This window comes from Ambystoma mexicanum, chromosome 1p, assembly GCF_040938575.1.
Source record: "Ambystoma mexicanum isolate Mex_15411 chromosome 1p, UKY_AmexF1_1, whole genome shotgun sequence".
Lineage (NCBI taxonomy): Eukaryota > Metazoa > Chordata > Amphibia > Caudata > Ambystomatidae > Ambystoma > Ambystoma mexicanum.
In genome coordinates, this window is record NC_090921.1 from 166983996 (window position 1) to 167008809 (window position 24814).

Genomic DNA, 24814 nt, shown 5'->3' on the forward strand with positions numbered 1-24814 from the left:
ATGAACCTATTAGGCCATGGGAGCATTCAGAGTGTGCAAGTTCCTGGAGAGGAGGGAGGAAGACGGAGAAGGGGGGAAGTGTTGGCGTGCCCATGCTCGTGCGTGAGCAGCAGGTGTAAGTGCCCAGTGTAGGAAGTGCTAGGGAACTTTAAGCTGTAATAATACATTGGTAAGTGCAGGCCTACAGTGGCGAAGGCCAGTTTGTGCCAGGGAAAGTGCAGTGTGTAGGCAGAGTCTGGGGTGATTCGGTGTGAGAGGCCAGGGCCCTGAAGGACACATAAGGGCCCTGGTCACCAATCACAGCGACTGTGAGATTAGTAGAGGATGGAAGAAGCGAAAGACTTGAGGAGCTTCCAGAATTCTGAGGAGGTCCGGCTCAAGACAAAGATGAAGGAGGAGGCTGTTCCATAGGAGGGAGCCAGCTGAGGAAAGAGATCAGCCATCGGCCCTATGTTTAGCGAAATGCTTGACACACAGGGCCTCATCACGAGTTGGGCAACAGCCTTTAAATGCAGCGGTAACAGTATTACTGCCACATTTAAGGGCTGGCCCGATCACGACTTGGGCGCTAAGTTAGCCGTTTTACCTCCAGCTTTTCTCTGGAGGGGAAAATCCCATTTAGCGCCCTGTATTACCGCCAGTTGTATTAGTGCTGAAAATTCCCCATTGGGTCCATGTGGAATGTGGATTTACCGTTAACGCCCAACCCATGATCTGGCGGTAATACCGCCGGACTGGTGGGCACTAACGCTATTACAGTTAGATGGTATTACAGCCAGGATACCGCCCAACTTGTGATGAGGCCCACAGAGAGTTGGTGCCAGAGGAACGTAGAGGTCTAGAGCGAGAGTATTTAGTAAGAGCAAGTTGTAGATAGCCTGGTCCCTGGCCCCAGCCAGCCTTATGGATGATGCAGAGGGATTTGAACTTGATCCTTGCAGCAACTGGGAGCCAGTGACGAGAGTTTAGGGCAGGAGAGATGCGGCCCCTGGGCTTGAGGCCAAGGATACATCTCGTTGCCATATTCTGGATTAGGTGGAGTGGTTGTAGAGAGAAAGAGGGTCAATTCAAGCGAAGGTGATTGCAGTAGTGTAGCCTAGAGAGAATCGGAGCTCTGGTAACATTAAGCTTCTTGGGGAAAGGGAGAATTCCTTTGAGAAAGAAGAGTTGAAAATTGGACTTCTTGGCAAGAAAGGAAAGAGAGGAGTTGAAGATGGCTCCAAGATTTCTGGCTTCAGATGAAGGGAAAGAGCCCAAAGAGGATGGCCAGATTGTGGGGAAGAAAGAGGGATCAGGGATCCCAATAGGAAGGATCTCAGTCTTGCTGGCATTGAGGCAGAGATCGTTGGAGATGCACCAGGACTGGATGGCAGATAGGCAGTCCAGGATGATGGAAGAAGCAAAAGGGTCAGCAGGAAGTTTGAAGAAGAGTTGTGTGTCATCTGCGAAGCACTGGCAGTTGAAGAAGGAGGAATTGATGCCTGCCAACGGGTAAGTGTTAAAGAGCCAGGGGGAGAGGTTGGAGCCCTGGGGGACACCACAGGTGGAGAAGGAGGTAGGTGAGGAGAAGGTGCCCAGAATAACCTGGGACATACGAAGGAGGTCAGCCACTCAGTATTGAATGGTAGTTTGTTAATCAGTATATGTGTAGTCCAATCACATGTCTAAACCTTTTGAAAGATGATGGTGCTGTAGCTTCTGACACCTAGAACTGGCAATGGCAAAACAAGTTGTGCCAAGTAAGACCAGAGACTGCTTTTATAGGTATGGTGTGCCCTGTACTGTTTGCCTATATCATTGCTCACCACTGGTGTTGTGGGCTGGTTCCAGCAGTGGTGGTATTATAGGCACGCGTCCCCAGCCCTGTTATATGACAAAGGCACCATGATCTGAACTCAGTTGGAACACAAAGTGAAAGGATGGGCCTTTGTGTTTATTCAGCTATGTACACATTGTTTATGTTGTGAACAGTGTCCCAATGTAGGTACTGAGCTTGCTAGCACTGTATACTCATGTACATATGGTAGGTTAGCTTGCTGCACAGATACATGTTCTCCTGTGCAGATACGGTATTTGCCAAGGGAAAGCTACTCACCTTTTACTACTGTCACAGTTTATCAACATGGATATCGTCCTTACACACATACCGACTTGAATTTTCACCTCAAGTTGGGAACATCTGGAAACACTTAATGTTATCACATATCCAACACAATCTTTCTTTGTTATCAAGCAGAAACCCCTACACTCCAGTGCATCTATGCATTGAGCACCCCCCCGCGACCCCCACCATGAAGCACACTATGCAGTATCTCAGTGATGTTTTCACTTGAAGTATTGGATCAAACGAGTACCTCTGCACACTTCTTTCCGATGTGCAATGAAGACATGGGTTTCTTCATTCCACTTCTCCCATTGAAGTGTCTGACACTTGAAATCCAAATATTTTGAAATTATTGGGTCAACTTTCTTCACTAGTGTAGATTCATTTGGTTTGGACACTTTTGTATAGCACCACTGAATTTGGTTGCACAGTTTATTCAAGCACACTCTATAAGTGAAGTGGAACTGTGGGGGTAGTTCCACTTGTCTCTCCTACTCTTTAAGTTTGAGACGTCACTCTGGATTCTTTTACCTTAGTCGTTCTGAGTAAACTGCTTGCTGCACAGGAAAAAAACACTCCCTTCTACATTAAACGGAATAAGCCACTAGAGGGCGCATGAGCACTACGGAAGCTCCAATCATAAGGATGTCTGCCGTCAAAGAAAAGCTTTGTTTACGCTGCACAAGAACTCTCTTTCTTAGTTTCAGAGTTTGCTTGTTCTAAGGAATGCGCTGCAGGTGAAAGGTCACGGAGGGCTCCCCATCGGTCTAGAGCAGTGGTCTTCAAACCTTTTAGGACTGGGCCCCCCCTGAGCAAAATGTGGGCAGGCCGCCCCCCCCAAAAAAATGCCACATGGACAGTAATTCCAAATGGCTATGATCTGTCACGTGCCGTCATGGCACCCTACTAGTCCCTGGGCTCCCCACCTGCTCCCATCAAAGTCTCTGAGCACCTTCATCCCACTCTTACCCAGTCCCTGGGCTCTCCCCACTCTGCTCCCACCACTATCCCATGGTTCCTGCCAAGCCTGCTCACACCACAGTCCCTGCCCCCCCCCCCCCTGCTCCCAGCACAGTACCAGGGCCAGTGGCGGCTGGTGAATTTTTTAAGTGGAGGGGCAGAAATATTTCCCCAAGATATGTCATAGCGACCGAGCGCAGCAAGGGAGCCGGAACCAATTAAGGGGGTTTAGGGGTGTTTCACCGTCTGGGAATTTTTCTAAAAATATTTAGGTTGAAATGTTGCATTTTAGAGCATACTTAAAAAGAAATTGGGTAAAAAGCCAAACAGTCTGCAATTGGCGCTGAGGGGACCAGGAGGAAGGCATGCTATTTTTTACTGGACATCTATGATGGGTGTCAAGTAAAAAAATAACATCCCTGTCCCCTGGGCTCCAAAGCGCCTCAAAAGGAGAGCTGATTTTGGCAGGTGGGTAGGGAGATTGTGCAACAAAAGCATTTTTAAAATACCTTTGTTGTACAACCCCCCCACTTGCCAAAATCAGCTCCACAGACAAACACACACACACACACACACACACACACAACAATCACTCTATCATTCACACAAGCACCCATCATCATACACTCACTCATAACATAAGCATACATAGATCCATGAACAGGAATCGGGAAGCAAGAGCTGCCTGGTTCCTGAACATGTGTGTGCAGGGGCCTGCGCGTGGGTGCAGAAACGCATGGGTGCTGAAATGCCTGGGTGCTGAAACGCCCCACTACAGGCTTCTCTGTCTGTATTTGCGAGGAGGTGCAGGAGCTCCCCCTCGCATATACAGACATACAGTTCGCCAGCCAGCATTTCCAATGAGCTATGCAAGATGGGCGAAGCAAAACGCCCCATCCTTGCATGCTCAGTGAGCATGTGCGGCTGGCGAACTAAACTGTCTGTCAGGTTTCCTTTAATTACTGTCATCAGGTTTCCTTTAATTACTGTAAGGTTCCCTTTAATTATTTCCCTTTATTTCTGTGTGGGTTTGGCCTTGACCTTTCTATACAGATTCCTGGCTCTGGCCCAAGGCAAGATGGAGTCTTACAATAGAAGCCTTGATTGGCTAGAGAGAACTGCAGGACAACAATGAATGTTCTAAACTGTCACTCTCTGCCTTTCATCGTCGTAACCCCAGCTGAGAGGACGTGTTTGTAGCTGCTCCTGCTGAAATCTTGGGCCTAGTGGATTTGAACTTTCAAATCCTGGCAGTCGAGCGGCTACTTATGCGGGGTTGTTCAGGAGAAGAATTCAGGTTCGCAGGAGAGTTTCTGGAAGTTCTTTTGGAGAAGAAAAAATTCTTAAGCTAAGTGACTTTATTCGGATATGTAAATCTTTGCTTAGATTCATTAGAAACTTTAGGAGATTGTAAATGAAAATTCAAAAGAAGAACTGATGTTACACTGTTTATAGTTCAACTTTTAATTGTTAAACGCGCACGAGCAACGTTAGACTGTTACGTGTTCATTGCGCGTGTGTTCGTAGCGCGAGTGCGCGAGCGCGAGAAAAGACTGCTACGGGATAACTACAGCGCGTGAATACATTGCGCGTGTAAGCGTGCGCAAGAAAAGACTGCCACGTGATTTCTATAGCGCGTGTTCCAGCGCGAGTGTTCATAGCGCGTGTGTTCATTGCGCGTGTAGTCATAGCGCGAGTACGCGTGCGCGAGAAAAGACTGCTATGTGATTTCTATAGCGCGTGTGTTCCAGCGCGAGTGTTCAAAGCACGTGTGTTCATTGCGCGTGTAGTCATAGCGCAAGCACGCGAGTGCGAGAAAAGACAGCTACGTGATTTCTATAGCGCGTGTGTTCATAGCGCGGGTGTTTATAGCGCATGTACGCGAGAGTAAGAAAAGACTGCTACGTGACTTCTACAGCGCGTGTTTTCTTAGCGCGTGTGTTCCTCAGCGCGTGTTTTTTCTCTGGCGCATGTTTTCTTCAATGCGTGTTTTGCGTGGGTACATTTTTGCGCGTGTGCGCGAAAACGTTTCAACTGACTTTGGAAAAGTTTGCAAGTTCTTCATGAGACTATGAACTTTATTTATTAAGAAGAAAGAACAGGATTCATCTAAGTCTTCTTAACTGGAACATTTAACAGTTTATAAGGCAAGAGTCAAGGTTCTTAAGAGTTCAACTATCAAAGGAGTTGCTGTTATTTTCAAGACTTTCAAAGCAAAAAGAAAGGTAGAAAGATTTTATCAGCTATTACTCCAATCTTCTCTAAGATCCTAAAAGAGAAGAACCAGGTATGATTCTTTACATTTTAGTTAAGGATATAAAGTTTTCATAATTTACAGGTAGTAAAGTGATTTGAGGATTCTGTATGTTCTTATGTATTCACTGCAGGTTCTGCATCAGCTAGTCAGAACGTCGCCAGCCTGGTGTTTCTTATGTTATCCACATCCCCCTTTCCCTTTGGGGTGTAGTTAACAGAGCCAAGAATTATCGGGTTCTGAGGATTACACTTCAGGGGGATTGTCGGGGGTTCAGCAGCTTCCGCGGACACAGGATAACTCTCAGCCTGACACTGTCAAAGTGAAACAGTGCTTCCCTGCAACAGTTCAGCCAGCTCAGGAGCACTCCCTCAGCTGGGAAAAGCAGCTAAGGAAGTGCTCAGTGTTTCACTGGGCTCCTAGATGAGCCGCCAGGCTAGGACTGGCCTATGGGGCAATAGGGCAATGCCCGAACCAAAAATGCAAAATGCTAGTGTGGGCAAGTTTTTTGGGTCAAAATGGGCTGTTTTTTTGTCCATGGTTGGCAAGTTTGATGAGTTACTTCACTATGCAGCTAGTAGTTTTGACAGTTGCTGAATAAATATTCCTTACATTTCACAATGTGCTTACATTCTAGCAAAAAACACCCCCTTGGGGACTATTCAGTCTGTCATTAAAGGAATTAATTGTCATTTGCAACTATGGCCACTTTTTCCTTAGTTCCCGAGACTTTTTCATGCTCTAGTCCGACCATGTAAACCGCCCCAGCCAAATTCCTCCATTTAAAAAAAGACTAATTTCTTTTAATTTTTTTGTTTTAAATTTCAGGCTGGGCTCTCGCGCCTCCCTTGGAATGCGGCTCCGCGCCCCTCAAGGGAGCCCCCCACAGTTTGAAGACCTCTGGTCTAGAGTTTTCAAGAGGAAAGAAAACGCTGCGAAGTGTACGCAGCGGGTCCACGCCCCAAAACAATGTTCCTTCACTATGCGGTGTCTGTTCACGCTGTTAGAGATATTTTCTTAAAACTGAAAGGGAACGCTTGCATAGATTAACTGTCTTAAATTGATTACACTTCTAGTAGAATTAACTGCGCTGACTCTTGCCTTCAACAAATCCTTTTGCACAAACTGTTGACTGAGAAGAAAAGTTCCTAGAAGAGTAAATCCTGTAAATAGATAGGGGCAGTCCGGGAAAGCAGAGTTAAGAGTCACAGAACGGACAGACTTCACCGGAGAATCTGGTAATTCACAAAAGTCCGCACTCCTTTATCAACAGACTTAATAGGAGACTCTCAGCTTTCAGTGGAGGTGACCAGGTATTGGGGGGCTTTTGGGAGAGCAGATAGCGCCTTGAAACACTTGAGTATAAGCGTGTTATAAATGCCTTATCATATAATATCATATTATAGTGATAAGAGGGCAGGCAAGAAAGGTAATAACTCTAACCTTGCTGAGTGTCTGTTTACAGATCTCCAGATTAAGGGAGAAGTCCAGAAGTCCAGGCAGGAAGGAGCAGAGAAGAGAGTTTTGGTGTATATTATTTTATCCAATCCCCTCTTTACCTCCAAGGGGGGGGGTGCCTGCATCTGGAGACAGTTGTTAACGGGAGGGACAGCCCTCAGGATGGCAGGACTATGTGCTAGAGAAGATTTGCAACTGAGGGGGTCGTCCTGCCATCGGTATTTGGGTCTTTACATAAACTTTATGCAAACATATTGATTTAGTAACCTGAAGGCAGGAGTATCTCTGTCTTTATAGTCACCTTGACGGAAATAGAACAACACGTAGGGCCTCATTACACGGAAGGCGGTAATGGTTAACGGTCACCGTTAATGGTAACGGTGACCGTTAACCAATATCGCCTTACTACGAGGTCCCTTAGCGGGTTGGTGCTTTAACGCCTGCTTTTTGCAGGCGTTAAAAACCAACCCGCTAAGGGACCTTGGTGCTAATTACGGCACCGCAAAATTGCGGTGCCGTAATTAGCACCTTCCCCATTCCCATTATGCCCTATGGGGCAAAAATGGGAATGGGGAAGGGCAGTGGTGGAAGGGGGAATTACCGCCCCGCCAACCTTGGAATGGGGCGGTAATTCCCCTTTCCACCAAGGCGGTGCCGGTATTTTACCGGCATGGACCAAGGTGCTAATAGCACCATGGTTCACCGCCTACCGTGCAATGAGGCCCTAACCGTGCTCATACAGCAATTATTATTTTGCGGTAGATACATTTTTCCTTTTTATCTTTTTTGTCAAAACCTTTTTAGTTTCTGTATGACATTTTTGTGGTTCATTCAACCTAATACAACAATAACCATAACAAAAATAGAAAGTAAAGTGACATTTGTATTCAAGAAAAAGCCATAAATATCATAAAATCATAGATACCTCATCACTTTGCATGTATTGATTACACACGTTGAAGGTTCATAGTCTTTTTCACATGCATTACATACAAGGAAAGCAAATAATTAGCCAGAGGTGAGCTGGGCCAAGGACAGGGCAGAGCCCTATGGGTATCAGAGAGTGCTGCATGCCACACTCCCAGGGAACGCGCTAGCTAATGCACTCCTTTGTAGGGACCTCTCTGAGGTATAATATGCCAGAGATGCTAGGCAGAAGGGTGACCCAGTGCTTGGTCTACGTCAGGATGCACATCGGAGCCATGTGTTCAAGATAAGGACTGTAAGGGCACCAAGTGTGGGGATTGCACCGGCACAGCCATTTTATAAATATGTACGAAGCAGGTCTCATTTGGATTATGCATGAACACAAACCAGCCATCGTGACTGCAGGGAAACAAACACGCAGGTCTGTTGGCCTACCGGAAAAGGCAGGACTTTGAACCTCCTGCTCATGTTATGTTAGGTTACGAGGCTTTTATACTGTGCCAAACCAGCACTGTCTTTAAAATGACAGAAAAGGGCCATACCTTGGAGGATATCTCTAATTACCCTACATCACCCTGGGGGAATGAGCACAGCTAATAACAAGATGGGAGCGTGGGGCAAAAGGCATTCACATTGAGAGCCGTGTGCACACTCCCCTTGTGAACACCTGCAGACCAGGATGAACAGGCGATTTGGGAACTCAATAGGCAGATAAGCACAGGTGGTAAATGATTAGGGTACAGTACCAGGAACAGGTATTATTCTAATATGCAGGATAGTGATTGTACTTGAAGAATGTGTGCAGTAAGAAGTTACGTGTGTACAAAGACTTAGCAAATATAGCCACACATGTTTACTAATTCATACCGTGCTGATCAAAAAAGTAAATGTTCTTCCCCCATATGCTTCTTGTAATTCACAACTACACATGATTTTCTTACCGTAGACAAACACAGGAAGGAAATACCCAGCTGGCACGGTCATAGTGGTAGCAAAAATAAGCAAGAAAAACTGCAAAGAGAAAAACAAGTTGATATCAGTCCACAGTGGCGGTGGATCAGTACATTTTTCAAGCGGAAGATGGCCACATGGCAAAAGAATGATGCCTGAAGACAGTGAGGGAGCCTGAACCTAATGGCTTCCTTTGCAGAGACAGCTCATGGGCATGGACACTGACCATTAGGGAGGTCACTTTCAGAAAGGGATAAAAATGCTTGGACACTAAGGCTGAACGCTGCTTTCATCTACTGAGGTGGCTTCTATCCAGTGAGAAGAGGGATTAAACAGACATGGAAAATAAGTACCGCCATCAAATCCAGCATTTGAATAGGACTAAGCACCCTTTGCCTACTTGGAGTTGTGGTCCCTCTCGGGATGGAACACACTCTCTATTTTCTCAATATTGCGGTAAATCGCTTCCCGCACCTCAAGTAATTTTTTTAACAAACAGGTTTTATGGTTAAGCTTGTCTTTAAACGGAGCCTGCAGATTACATAACCCCTGACAGGCTAAGGAGCGGACCTGGTGCCCATTAATGCACCTGGCATACCTGAGTTTTTTATTTGGTGGGTGGTTTATTCACCTGGCACCTTCTGAGGTTCATTGTGTGAAGGAGTAATCAGAAGGGTAGGCAATATGATGAATACAACAACATTTCCTTAAATGAACTTTCAGTCTGAGACCCAGGCCAAGATGGCAGCATCTGTGAGTGACTTGTCGGGCTGTGTGAGAAGCTCCACAGAATCCTGGGAGAACTTTTGAAAGGTCCATCCCCCTTTCAACAGGTCCACTGAAGTGGTAGTTTGCTTCTTGTACCTCAGCTCAGAAATGCCTAAGTACATGGTCAACAAACAGGTTCACCTGTCGGTGGTACATCTCGGATCCCCAAAGCAAACTTTTCCTACAGGAGCAGAGTCACCCGAATGCTGGTTTGAGCGCATAGCTAGGCTGGGTATGCAAGTCTAGGAGTAATCCAGATTCTGTGCATAGCGGGAAAATATGACGCTACTTTGGAACAAAGCTGTAGACAAGGAAGAAGGCCAGTGAATGTGGAGTCACAATGTGAACCGAAGTGTCTCAGTAACTCTGGCGGCAGAAGAAAAGGAGTTACCGGCAGCGTAATCTACTAGTAACTTGACAATCTTTCTCATCAAGTGAATCAACACCTTCTGCATTTTACAGATGAGTTTATAATGTACTTGCTCAGTGAGAAACTGAAATCGAATGGGAGTGGTGGTGCAATATGCTCGTATATTTTTGATTTAATGGACACGCTAGTTTCTGGTATCTTGTCTACTTGACAGCTTCCATTGCATCTACAGGTTGCCTGATTACCTTGGGATTTGCCCTCCCCAATTTCAGTAATAGATATATTTTGCCCTTATGGGGTTCGCCCAATGCCCTTAATAAGGCAGGAAGGCAATGTGCTTTTTGGAACACGAGAATTCCTTGACACTCCATTTAGATTTTAAAATGGGCGCTTATCTGGCCCTTTTTATTATCTCTTATAAATGTTACAAAAGCAAAATACAGATAGAAATATAGCAGAAATACTTCACCTTTAGCGTTATTCTAAAACACATCACTTGCCAACGTCAACGGGCTGAAGGAGCACGTCTGCTTCTGTCAGCTCGGCCGAAGTCCAAAAAAGGGACTTGATTTTACTCTGTCTTTCTAAGGTCTTTCTCTCTCATGTAATCCAGTACAGCCTGGTATTTTTCCAGAGAGGTTTACTGTCAGTAGAATTCCACAGCTGCTCGGCCGGTGCAGCTCCTGAATTCCACTGAATTGCAAACAACCCCCAAGGCTTCGCGTGAGAGCTGGCAGACTCTGCTCTCTGCTTCCTAAGGAATGCACAACACGACTCACTTGAAACCCATAACATGATGTTTTTCCACGGTTCAGCAACCACACACTGTGTTCAGAAATTAGCTCCTATTTAAGCTTGAAATCAAATGCTCACTTGTGTTTGCAGGATGCATTTCATCTAAACTCCATATTGGAAGCAAAGCTAATATATTTCTAAATGCATTACACCTTGCTAGGCAGCATCAAGGTGCAAGGCTGAGCCACATAAGCAATGCATTCATGTATGCCTTAGGGCGTGGCTCTTGCATGTGTACCTACACAAAGGAAACTAGCTGTAACTAGTCACTGCAATAGGCCAGACGATACACTGCCACAGTATCATGACCTTTTCAGTTTCCTCTAAAGCTTCCTGCTCTCCCGTTTTACAGAAACCTCCACCCTCATCCATCCCAGCACTTCACTAGCTTGCCTTTTTATTATCCCTCAGACTCACTGGGCAACTATAATAGAGCTTGCTTGCTTTAGTAAGCCTATACCTGTCCAAGCATAACTCCCTTGCTTGTAGGGTTGAAAACACAGGGGGTTCCTAGTAGCCACCCCCACTCTCGGCCCCCCACCACCTACCTCTCCTTGCCCTCGCGGGATGTTTATCATACCAACCCCCGGGCTTGCACATTATGAAGGGAATGCCAGCGTCCAGAAATAAACACAACGTAATCGAATGAGACTCTGCATAACCAGGCAGCTATAGGTTACGCACGTAGAGTTCTGGTTGTTGTTTTGAAATCATCATCCTGCCTTCACCATGTGGTCATGTAAGAAGATGCACAGTACCCACAAAAGAGAGGTCTATGGTGCAGAGGTCCACCAGGCATCCTCCAGACATCCCTGTGAGCCAGTCAAGCAGAGCCCTAGAGCTAAGGGGAGCGGGGGTATCTGACGGATGAGTACATACCAGGGGTGTTGCTAGGTCTGGAGAAGATCCGGGGCTACGCGGATGTCAGGACTGTCAGGACTCTGGCTAGCTAGCCTTGTGGTTGTAGCCTCTGAGCTTCTATCCAGGGCTATGAGCAAAAGACAAAGGCTATTGCCCCATCAGGCCCCCCACCCCCTAGCAACGCCTCTGGTGCATACATTTTAGGAGAGCCTGTCGTTGCAAAGGCTTCTGTCCCAATTTTTTATGGCTAGATGTGAAATGTATTATAGTGATGGTGATAATAGGTGCGGTGCAAAAGGGGAGAACTAACATACAACAAGACAACTGATTTGCCTTACAGCCTGTGCTGTACATGTAACTTAACTTGTCTGCAACCTACCTGACTTGACCTGCCAGCATTGTGTTATATCACAACTTATCTGCAACCTACCTGACTTGACCTTGCAGCGTTGGGCTGTATATGTAACTTAACTTGTCTGCAACCTACCTGACTTGACCTTGCATCCTTGTGTTGTATATGTAACTTAACTTGTCTGCAACCTCCCTGACTTGACCTGGCAGTGTTGTGTTATATATGTAACTTAACTTGTCTGCAACCTACATGACTTGACCTAGCAGCTTTGTGTTATATATGTAACTTAACTTGTCTGTAACCTACATGACCTGACCTAGCAGCTTTGTGTTATATATGTAACTTAACTTGTCTGTAACCTACATGACCTGACCTAGCAGCTTTGTGTTATATATGTAACTTAACTTGTCTGTAACCTACATGACCTGACCTAGCAGCTTTGTGTTATATATGTAACTTAACTTGTCTGTAACCTACATGACCTGACCTAGCAGCTTTGTGTTATATATGTAACTTAACTTGTCTGTAACCTACATGACCTGACCTAGCAGCTTTGTGTTATATATGTAACTTAACTTGTCTGCAACCTACCTGACGTGACATGGCAGTGTTGTGTTATATATGTAACTTAACTTGTCTGTAACCTACATGACTTGAACTGGCAGCGTTGTGTTATATATGTAACTTAACTTGTCTGTAACCTACATGACTTGACATGGCAGCGTTGTGTTGTATATGTAACTTAACTAGTCTGTAACCTACATGACTTGAACTGGCAGCGTTGTGTTAACTTGTCTGCAACCTACATGACTTGAACTGGCAGCGTTGTGTTAACTTGTCTGCAACCTACATGACTTGAACTGGCAGCGTTGTGTTACCTTGTTTGTAACCTGCATGACTTGAACTGGCAGCGTTGTGTTATATATGTAACTTAACTTGTCTGTAACCTACATGGCTTGAACTGGCAGCGTTGTGTTAACTTGTCTGCAACCTACATGACTTGAACTGGCAGCGTTGTGTTATATATGTAACTTAACTTGTCTGTAACCTACATGACTTGAACTGGCAGCGTTGTGTTACCTTGTTTGTAACCTGCATGACTTGAACTGGCAGCGTTGTGTTATATATGTAACTTAACTTGTCTGTAACCTACATGACTCGACCTGGCAGCGTTGTGTTGTATATGTAACTTAACTTGTCTGTAACCTACATGGCTTGAACTGGCAGCGTTGTGTTAACTTGTCTGTAACCTACATGACTTGAACTGGCAGCGTTGTGTTAACTTGTCTGTAACCTACATGACTTGAACTGGCAGTGTTGTGTTAACTTGTCTGCAACCTACATGACTTGAACTGGCAGCGTTGTGTTACCTTGTTTGTAACCTGCATGACTTGAACTGGCAGCGTTGTGTTATATATGTAACTTAACTTGTCTGTAACCTACATGACTTGACCTGGCAGCGTTGTGTTGTATATGTAACTTAACTTGTCTGTAACCTACATGGCTTGAACTGGCAGCGTTGTGTTAACTTGTCTGTAACCTACATGACTTGAACTGGCAGCGTTGTGTTAACTTGTCTTCAACCTACATGACTTGAACTGGCAGTGTTGTGTTAACTTGTCTGCAACCTACATGACTTGAACTGGCAGCGTTGTGTTACCTTGTTTGTAACCTGCATGACTTGAACTGGCAGCGTTGTGTTATATATGTAACTTAACTTGTCTGTAACCTACATGACTCGGCCTGGCAGCGTTGTGTTGTATATGTAACTTAACTTGTCCGTAACCTACATGGCTTGAACTGGCAGCGTTGTGTTAACTTGTCTGCAACCTACATGACTTGAACTAGCAGCGTTGTGTTACCTTGTTTGTAACCTGCATGACTTGAACTGGCAGCGTTGTGTTATATATGTAACTTAACTTGTCTGTAACCTACATGGCTTGAACTGGCAGCGTTGTGTTAACTTGTCTGTAACCTACATGACTTGAACTGGCAGCGTTGTGTTAACTTGTCTTCAACCTACATGACTTGAACTGGCAGTGTTGTGTTAACTTGTCTGCAACATACATGACTTGAACTGGCAGCGTTGTGTTGTATATGTAACTTAACTTGTCTGTAACCTACATGGCTTGAACTGGCAGCGTTGTGTTAACTTGTCTGTAACCTACATGACTTGAACTGGCAGTGTTGTGTTAACTTGTCTTCAACCTACATGACTTGAACTGGCAGTGTTGTGTTAACTTGTCTGTAACCTACATGACTCGACCTGGCAGCGTTGTGTTATATATGTAACTTAACTTGTCTGCAACCTACATGACTTGACCTGGCAGCATTGTGTTAACTTGTCTGCAACCTACATGACTTGAACTAGCAGCGTTGTGTTAACTTGTCTGCAACCTACATGACTTGACCTTATCCAATGTAACTAGCGCCTAGATGCCCTTGGGCTTTGAGCGCTGCTAAAGATGCAAAAATAAAATAAACTGTTTGTTCACACCTATTGTAGCTTTGTGATCACTTATGAGATTGCGTATTACGTTATATTGAACGTCTACTGAATTGCTTTGGCTTGGTTATATATGTAACTTAACTTGTCTGTAACCTACATGACTTGAACTGGCAGCGTTGTGTTATATATGTAACTTAACTTGTCTGTAACCTACATGACTCGACCTGGCAGCGTTGTGTTGTATATGTAACTTAACTTGTCTGTAACCTACATGACTTGAACTGGCAGCGTTGTGTTAACTTGTCTGCAACCTACATGACTTGAACTGGCAGCGTTGTGTTACCTTGTTTGTAACCTGCATGACTTGAACTGGCAGCGTTGTGTTATATATGTAACTTAACTTGTCTGCAACCTACATGACTTGAACTAGCAGCGTTGTGTTAACTTGTCTGCAACCTACATGACTTGAACTAGCAGCGTTGTGTTAACTTGTCTGCAACCTACATGACTTGACCTTATCCAATGTAACTAGCGCCTAGATGCCCTTGGGCTTTGAGCGCTGCTAAAAATGCAAAAATAAAATAAACTGTTTGTTCACACCTATTGTAGCTTTGTGATCACTTATGAGATTGCGTATTACGTTATATTGAACGTCTACTGAATTGCTTTGGCTTGGTGAATGGTAAGAAAAAGTTGTCATAATATGTTATTTGAAGGCATTTATCATGTTTATAATGACCGGATACACGTTTTGGAGGTACATCTTTAAAAAAGAAAATGTAAATGTAGTTCCCCCTTCCTGAGTTTTCACTTGTTACTTTGATACTGTGTACTTTGCTCTTGCTGCAACCTGGAGTTCCAGTGAAACACGCTCCAATGGCCATGATGACTTGTGCCAACCCTATTGTGACCAGCACCATCATACCTACCTTCATGACCACGAAAAAGGTCAACATCTCCAAGGAGGAGAGGTTGGGGTGGGTCCACTGCAGCCAGATCTGGTCGTAGGTTGGGTTGGGAGGTTGCCGAGTGCTATTTGTCACAGACAGCTCTTCTATTCCCCATGTCACATTGTTGAAAAATGTCTCCAGAAGTTCCTTCATGGAAAGCTGCAAGTAAAAGCAAGCCTCCCAGATTAACAGGGAGCAGACTGGAGACAGGTGTAAACAGCAGAGAACAGTATTTCAGGCAGACGTGGAAGTGAGGACAATGAACTAAACACTCATGTGAAAGTGGAGAAAAGCTCGCTGAAGCCAATGTGGGAGAGAGAGAGAGCATCCAGCACAGACCTAAGAGAGAAACAGAAAACATACAGACACAGGTGGTGCAGGCAACCCCCGAAGGGTTCAGCAATGAGTGTGTAGACTTATTGAAGGAGGACAGGGAGAGCAAGCCAAATCGACTTACCCGAGCTGCAATGTACTGCCCCAGTCCATGTGGGAAGGTGATACTTGCCAGAACCAGAGCCACAAACCCTGCATACAAGATCTTGCTGTGGAGGTTAAAAATCAAAATGAATTGAAGATGATCTGTAATCTGCAGCCTCCATTTAAATGTGTGCCATTTTATCAGTGTAGCTGGCTCATCAGACACCTGAGAAGCTTAACCATAAAACCTGCTTGTTAATAAAATGACTTGAGGTGGGAGAAGCGATTTACCGCAATATTGAGAAAATAGAGAGTGTGTTCCATTCCCAGAAATGGGGTGGTTAAGCTTTAGCCTTACATCAAAACAGTTAGACAAAGGAACCTGTTCAGGCAGGACTTAACTAGATAAGGCAAGCATTAGTTCTAAGTATATACAATGCTCTTATTAGCACCCTCAGCGTCTTACTATTACACTTTGTACTCAAACCGGCAAAAAATATAAGCACATAAAAGAAAATGGCCTACCCAGCCAGCATTGACAACAACGGCGGTTTTGGTTTTGCCAGAGGGGAGTCTTTTAGCCGTGCAGGCCTCTTCCCAGGTAGAAAGACTCTGGAGGTGTCCCTGAAATTCCCTGTCGCCACCAGTCTCCCGGTCTTGCTCCCCACTTTGTTCCCTGACAATGCATGCTACGTACCACATCCCAACGAATCATTAGATAACGAATGAGGTGTTCCTGAAATTCCCTGTCGCCACCAGTCTCCCGGTCTTGCTCCCCACTCTGTTCCCTGACAATGCATGCTACGTACCACAGCCCAACGAATCATTAAATAACGAATGAGGTGTTCCTGAAATTCCCTGTCGCCACCAGTCTCCCGGTCTTGCTCCCCACTTTGTTACCTGACAATAAATGCTACGTACCACATCCCAACGAATCATTAAACAACGAATGAGGTGTTCCTGAAATTCCCTGTCGCCTCCAGTCTCCCGGTGTTGCTCCCCACTTTGTTCCCTGACTATGCATGCTACATACCACATCCCAACGAATCATTAAACAACAAATGAGGTGTTCCTGAAATTCCCTGTCGCCACCAGTCTCCCGGTCTTGCTCCCCACTCTGTTCCCTGGCAATGCATGCTACGTACCACATCCCACCGAATCATTAGATAACGAATGAGGTGTTCCTGAAATTCCCTGTCGCCACCAGTCTCCCGGTCTTGCTCCCCACTCTGTTCCCTGACAATGCATGCTATGTACCACATCCCAACGAATCATTAAATAACGAATGAGGTGTTCCTGAAATTCCCTGTCGCCACCAGTCTCCCGGTCTTGCTCCCCACTTTGTTACCTGGCAATAAATGCTACGTACCACATCCCAACGAATCATTAAACAACGAATGAGGTGTTCCTGAAATTCCCTGTCGCCACCAGTCTCCCGGTCTTGCTCCCCACTTTGTTCCCTGACAATGCATGCTACGTACCACATCCCAACGAATCATTAAATAACGAATGACATTTTAACAAATTAAAAATGACGAAGGAAATACCGATTTGATTTTTGGGGGGGCCCATAACCCCATTTCCCCTTGCTAAAAACCCACCCCAACCGCCTCCCCACAAGATGTAACCCTTTACCCCACCCCCGCATATATCTTCTAAAAAAAGAATTGATATTTTTTCTTTTTTTCCAATTCGTTAAAATTGTCACTCGTTATTTTTTTCCCAGTTATATTCACTGTATACCAACCCACACACCTATAATAATATCTTTGTCTCTCTTTTTGGCCCTATAAAACCACTCAGGTGCCAAACATATGCAGCCTTACATGGTGCCGCTAGCACCACTTGTAACACAGGACTAATGGTTGTCCAAATACGCCACCAATGAGCCAAAACTATTTCACTTCACTGCGCCACTCAAAAGCGTCACTTATAAGCCAAAACTAATATTAGAGCTAAAGCATGACCTGAGACCCAAAACTATGTAGCCTGGCCACAACTGCAGGCTTGTTCTATGTCTGCAATGCCATCTTTCTCTCTAAATACTTAATACCAATCTTTTTTGCCTTGCTACATAGCACTAAAATGTGTGATGTTTTATTACCAAATAAAGTCCCATCTATGAATCAAAACTAAAAAATATACACATCAAACATACAACGCCAACACATCCCACACTCATTTTAACAGAAACACAAGCAGCCACGTCTTACATATACAGAGACACATGTCATAAAACAGAAAACATACAGGAACACATATGTGGCAGATATCACACAATTTCTGTGTTGAAGAATCAGCGCTTAGACTCACTTGTTGGACAAAAACCTCTTTATTCTTGGAGTGTTCTCCAGAAACAGAAGCAGGTTGCGATGGCAGAAGAGGTAAGCACAGCACAGGCAGCCGCATACTACCCTGGAAACAGAAGAAAGCTCATTGGTCCAGAAGTAACACTGCCATGCAACCACAAAGAGGATGGTCAACCAGGACATCAATAGTAGGTGGGCCTGTCATGTGCCCCCTCCACATAAAACCAGACGGAGGACATGTTAGCAAGACCTGAAGCTGCCATGCACTGGTCGCCATCACTGATCGCAGCCAGTATCCCTGGTAATGCTGCACCACACTCTGGCAATGAGTCACATCTTCAAACCTGACTTATGGCTTCTTCAGAGTTCAACACTTTCCCACAATCCAGCATTAAGTCATTATAGATTTCCTGGCACATTGCTGTTTAGCGAAACCTGCTTCGCCCATATATACACTACTTCCCTTCAGGCACAGCCATCATCTCACCAAAGCTATACAGGTATACAGGTAGCAGAAGTATCACACTGGCCCTCATTACGACCCTGGCGGAGAACCATGGTGCAATTTGCACCATGGTCCATGGCGCTAAGCTGCCAACTCCGCCATGGTGGTTGGCGGACTTACCGCCCCATTCCGACCTTGGCGGGGCGGTAAGTCCCCAATCCCCATTTACCCTTCCCCATTCCCATTTTTGCCCCATAGGGTATAATGGGAGTGGGGAAGGCGTTAATTACGCCACCGTAAATTACGGTGGCGTAATCAACAACAAGTCCCGTAGCGCCATGGATTTTTCCGCCTGCAAAAAGCAGGCGTAAAAATCACCATGGCGCTAGGGGAACTCGTACTCAGGCGGAAAGGGGCGCCATGGTTTACGCCGGCGTAAACCCCTTTCCGCCAAGGGTCGTAATGAGGGCCACTGTCTTTAATGGTTTCTCATAGGAAGTGAAGAGAACTCACATCACATGACCTTTGATACTCACTTTCTTTGTACGAAGCCACAATTTCACATTGTAAGAATAGATAGATCACTAAATATTATAATACGCCAAGATATTTAAGACTGTTTCCGAGTAGTTTCTATAGCTCAGGATTCTTAAGGTTTCCATTAAAGCTGTACCTGACCAAGGAAATCTTGATGGGGAGTAAAGAATGGAAGGAAAGAAATATCAATTGCAGGTTTTGTGGCACGGAGGAAGTTGTGAAAACTTTATACCATCTGATACTACTCTGCCCAGGGCTTACAGAAAAAAGAACACTCTATTTGGGAAACATCTCTGAAAGATCTAATACATCAACTAGAGAGGACTGGTGGTCAGTGATTATACGTGGTGAAAATGTAACAACAACAGTAGCCCTCATTAACTACCTGGAAAGCGTCTTGGTGGGACAACAACATTGAGGTTCTCCTTGATGATGAATTTCTTTGATTCAATTATTGGGCTTTGTTATATCTCACCTTTTGTGTCTTTCTCTTTTTCAGTTTGTTACTGTGGTTTTGTTTTTAAACGGTTTTAAGGATTGTAAAGTGTGATATTACTGTTTTTTCTTTTAAGTGATTGTGTAACAGGTAAAAGATTTATAATTAAACCAAGCACCTAACCAACAAATAAATAAATAAACAAATAAATAAATAAATAGTATATAAATCATTAGCAGGGATTTCACAAAGTCCCACAGTTGCGGGCATTTTTGAACAAAAACCAAAGTATGAACCAGGTGATCCCTTCCATAAAATAACATGCCGTCCCTGATTAATTCTTGGAAAATATAGTGTTTTTGGTTCTCATGCTATTATTTTGCATACATCCTTGCTGATGTGGGTAAAAATAAATAGAATACTGCAGGGACGTGCGCTAGAAATCTGCATCCGCTCGCACTGGTAGGGAGGGTTAACCCGTAATGACATGGTCATTGAATCCACATCTTCAACAAAGGTAATGATCACATGTAGGGGATCAAGAAGCATCATGTAGGGCTCATAATGAGCGCCAACCGTCCATTACTCACGACTTTGGCTTCTAATTCCATTCTCCTTCTGAGCCCTCTGAAAGCACTGTAGCGATCTATTCCAAGAGGCGTGAATGAGCCTGCATCTGCAGATGATGAGTATCAAGGATCCGTCTTCCGCCTTACGCATGCCGCAACGTGGCCCAATCACCAAACGCATCTGAAATTGTCTTGCTCTGCTGTACTTTACCTCAGGAATGTATTCAAGAGACACTAGTCTCAGTTTGATATTGATTGCTACCTCACTCATTCTTATACTATTATTACTATGAATGTCATGTTCTGTAGAAGATTACGTGTAGCGTAGCATAGGAAAGTATGCTGGTGTGCCACCAAATAAAATCCTCTCAGGCATGCCTTATAAATTAGTAACCACAATTAAGTTGAGTCGACTGAATAAGCCTTGCCATTTTTCCCTAAAAGATGGGCAGATAACTATCATATGCCATGGCTTGGCTTGACGCGACCAGTATCTATAACAATGGGCAATTGGACGGATCGTGTAGAAATGCAATCGTGCAAGTATTTGCTATATCTCATAAATTATTTTAGATTGTTGTGCTTTCTATTTTGTTTATATTTCTAAGCATTATTTCAATGGACTAAACATTTACTTCAGTGCATTCTGTCTGAAACTGTATTTCTATTTCTTCCAGATATTATATAAATCTTTAGGGACTTGTTAGGAAATGTGCAGGTGACTAGAGAAATCATAATTGCGCTTGTGTTCATATGTAAATACACCACCCTAAACGTAAAGGGAAATACAGGTTGCGAGAATGGTAAAAAAAAGTGAGGCTTTATGCCATTTTAATGTTCACATTTTTTTGCCATGATGTTTTAGTGTCTGTGCCATTTTGAATTAGGCCTCATTTCTGCCGGATCGAAGAGAACTTTTTAAGTTGCTAAGTACGCAGCTGGATTGCAGGCAGTGCAAATATTAATCATATTAGTTATTGTTTCCGGAATGAGGTTCCTGCCATCTGTTCTCACATAGCTTTTCCCAGGGCATTTAAGCACATGGAATAATAACGATTTATGGACCTCAATACAAGCATGGCGGTCCGGGAACTACGGTACTGATAAGCATGCCGGTACTGTATTTCCCGGACCGCCATACTATGTGCTCTGCTCGCGGGTGCGGTTTCACCCGCCAGGTTTTTCCTGGTGGGTGTAACGGCACCCGCGAGCAAAGCACGTCAGATGCACCGGCACAGCTCTCTATGTGCCGGTGCATCGAACCTCCCCATCCCCATTCAGCCCTATGAAGATCATAAGGACCAACGTCAGTGGCGCATGGCAACGCACCACTTCAGAGAAATGTAATGCGTTTGTTTCCCACAGCAGAGGAAAGCGTTACCATTTAACTGTCTGGACCAGAACCTCCAACAGAATAAACTGCAAGAAGCATTGTATAGGTTAGGGCTAGCACGGACTTAGTAGTTTGTTAAGAATCTGATCTTGCCCATTCGCAGGTGCCGGAACAAATGCAACTCTGGCGGCAGTGCAGCCAGAGTTGTAATGAGGCCCTATGCCTTTAGCATTAGACAGATAGATATAAAATAGTTGCAAAATACGTGTTCAGATGTGAACTAGGCCTCGGGTTGAGGCACTGCCAAAATACCGATTCAGGCTTTGGATATACTACCCTCTAGTGAAGTCTTATGATTGCTGAGTCTGTGGCGGAGTGGCTTAGTAGCACCAATAAAACAAGAAATCACTTCTCAAAAGTAGGGCCTATGTTACATGTTTTTCTCTCTCTCCCTCTCTTTGCCAAGTAAGGTGAACATCCTGCAAATGAACCGTGTCTGTCCTTTGCCTAGCTGAAAGGATAAATAATGGGGACAGCAACATGTACCAATGTGGAAGCTTCAAAAGATATGTTTCACGGGGAAGAAGCTGCAAGGTCTGGGAACCGTGTAGGATGCCAAGAAGTCTAGTGTCATGGGAAAGGATGCTAGTGTACCATCTACTATGGTTGCCACAAGGTGTTTATTTCACTGTTTACTAATTGCCCTATTAAGTCATCTGCAGGGGGGTGGATATCACGTGTAATGTACTAACCAATAGAGTAGGGTAATGTATGTTGTTATCTGGGTTAGAAAAAGGCGAGAGCCAGTTGGAGAGTAGTGATTTGCATTTACTTCATTTCTAGAATATATTGTAATGTTGTGTTTTTATCTATAAATACTGAAGCCAGATGTGGGCAGGTCGAGAGTTCTCAGTCTTTTGGTCACTTGAGACTGACTGGGCACACTTACATTTATTAATTCACTTACTTAATCTCTTATTTGCACTTGTGGTTTCGAGAGGAAGAACTCATTTCTGAGCTACTATCTTCGTGGGGCATAACCCAGAATTAGGGTGGGGGTGCAGCGTTCCCAATGTGCACTATAAGACTGAAGTAACTTGAATAAAGTTAGAGAAAAGTAGTAATTGGTCCCTGATGGGAAAGACTGTTTTTTTGTTGTAATTTTATTTGAGAGACTAGCACTTAAAAACATCAGCACATGCTCTTTCACAGACTAGAGGTGACAGAGAGAGCCACGTCATGAAGTTCCTGCTTGCCCGTGATGCGCACACAGTCTTTTCGAGATCAATGCCAGTAAAGTTAAAGTTAGTGCGCAAAACCAGGAAGATTAGTATCTTCATTCCATTTCTGAACAAGTACGTAAAGGCAGGGAGATTAGTAGATCCGTTCACTCACAGATGACCAGTGTTTTCGTTACTGAAATAATGTGCAAGACTGGGAAATTAGTGTCTCCTTATTGAAGAAAGTTAAGCGTTCCGCCTGGAAGTGAATTGTGTCTCGCTTTGGGAAATAAGGTCATTGCCATGTGCAATCCATTAAGGATCAAGGTGAACATTGAGTCCAGCAGCCGAGGATCAAAGACGCGCGGAATTAATGACCAAGAATCCAATGGTAAGCAGACAGTGAAATCAGAAAGGGTAAGTAGCAAGGTAAGCAAATTATTTTTAAAAAAAAGGTATTAGTAAATGAAATGCCAATATGAAAGTTGACAGACAGTGGGATTAGCCAAGTAGGTCATATAAGCAAGCAGCAACGAATCAGAAGCGCCGCAAGACAGGGAATGCGGAATGTGAAACCGGAAACCCTGGGAGATAGTGAGAAACAGTAATTCCGAAAGCAGGAGAGCGCTGATCTAGGTAAACACGTACTAACAGGCCGATTCATGTAATTCCTCTCAAAAGTGTCGCACGTGGCTGGCGCACACCGTGCCTGTGCGAATGTCTGCGCCAGCCGCGTGCGATAAAATCAATTTCCGCGCACAGCATATTCATGGATTCCCACCTCCAAAAGCAGACGTGGCGCAGAGTGGCGCAGCAACCCTGCAGCAGCGCCAGTTACGCCCCCAAGAACGCCCTCGCGCAAGGAAAAGCCATCAAGATCGCAAAACCATCGCAAAGGGCTGCACCAACCCTGTACCAGTTTACCGGACTGGCAAACAGCAAACGCAAATCGGGGAACGCGTATTACGGGTGTCGGGAACATGCGTGCGCGAGAAGTTTCACACGCGACCTGGCCTGGGGGAGCGTGTGCGTGTATTTCAGGGGTGCGCGAGAAGTATTACACGCGAATGACCTGGGTGCGTGTATTTCAGGGGCTTGCGGGTGGTTTCACACGCGATCGGGCCTGGGGGAGCGTGTGCGTGTATTTCAGGGGTGCGCGAGAAGTTCCACACGCGATTGGCCTGGGCGCGTGTATTTCAGGGGCACGCGGGTGGTTTCACACGCGATCAGGCTTGGGGGAGCGTGTGCATGTATTTCAGGGGTGCGTGGGAAGTTTCAAACGCGATTGGGCTGCGTGCGTGTATTTCAGGGGTGCGTGGGAAGTTTCACACGCGATTGGGCTGCGTGCGTGTATTTCAGGGGTGCGCGGGAAGTTTCACACGCGATTGGGCTGCTTGCGTGTATTTCAGGGGTGCGCGGGAAGTTTCACACGCGATTGCCCTGGGCGCGTGTCTTACAGGGGTGCGCGGGGAGCACCACACGTGAATTGCACGTGTGGGTCCTCCCAGGTGTTCCCTCTACACCCTCCACGGCCCCTGCAGGTGGCTCACACCACAGGGGCCTACCCTGCACATGTCCTGCACCCCATCCACCATGGCCATGCCCCCCAGCCAACCCACATGTCAACTTGCACTACTGCCCACCAACGCATGTCCCCCTGCACCCCCAGCCACCAGGGGCAGCCTCCACCAGGCCCCCACCCATGTCTCCCACTCCCCCACCCCCACCCCCCAGCACTGTGGGGCACCTGCCAGCAGGCCCCCACCCATGTCTCCCACCCTCCCCACCCCCCAGCACTGTGGGGCACCTGCCAGCAGGCCCCCACCCATGTCCAACTCATGTACCCCACCACCCCCACCCTCCAGCACTGTGGGGCACCTGCCAGCAGGCCCCCACCCATGTCCAACTCATGTTCCCCACCACCCCCACCCCCCAGCACTGTGGGGCACCTGCCAGCAGGCCCCCACCCATGTCCAACTCATGTTCCCCACCACCCCCAGCCCCCAGCACTTTGGGGCACCTGCCAGCAGGCCCCCACCCATGTCTCCCACCCCCCCACCCCCAGCACTGTTGGGCACCTGCAAGCAGGCCCCCACCCATGTCCAACTCATGTTCCCCAACCCCCCACCCCCCAGCACTGTGGGGCACCTGCCAGCAGGCCCCCACCCATGTCCAACTCATGTTCCCCACCACCCCCACCCCCCAGCACTGTGGGGCACCTGCCAGCAGGCCCCCACCCATGTCTCCCACCCCCCCACAACCCACCACTGTGGGGCACCTGCCAGCAGGCCCCCACCCATGTCCAACTCATGTTCCCCACCCCCCCCCACCCCCAGCAGTGCAGGGGCA

General features: G+C 45.8%; 1 protein-coding gene across 2 annotated transcripts in view; it reads right to left on the reverse strand.

Annotated features, from left to right (window-relative positions):
- The window catches only part of LOC138567616 (chloride channel protein ClC-Kb-like), a 422777-nt gene that overhangs the window by 111818 nt on the left and 286145 nt on the right, over nt 1-24814 (reverse strand). For both annotated transcript variants that reach the window (XM_069646042.1, XM_069646032.1), the window contains exons 9-12: nt 17930-18031; nt 15657-15741; nt 15179-15358; nt 8645-8714 (exon numbers count right to left, since the gene is read on the reverse strand). In XM_069646042.1, the coding sequence (XP_069502143.1) occupies nt 8645-8714; nt 15179-15358; nt 15657-15741; nt 17930-18031 (437 nt within the window). The remainder of the gene's footprint in view (nt 1-8644; nt 8715-15178; nt 15359-15656; nt 15742-17929; nt 18032-24814) is intronic.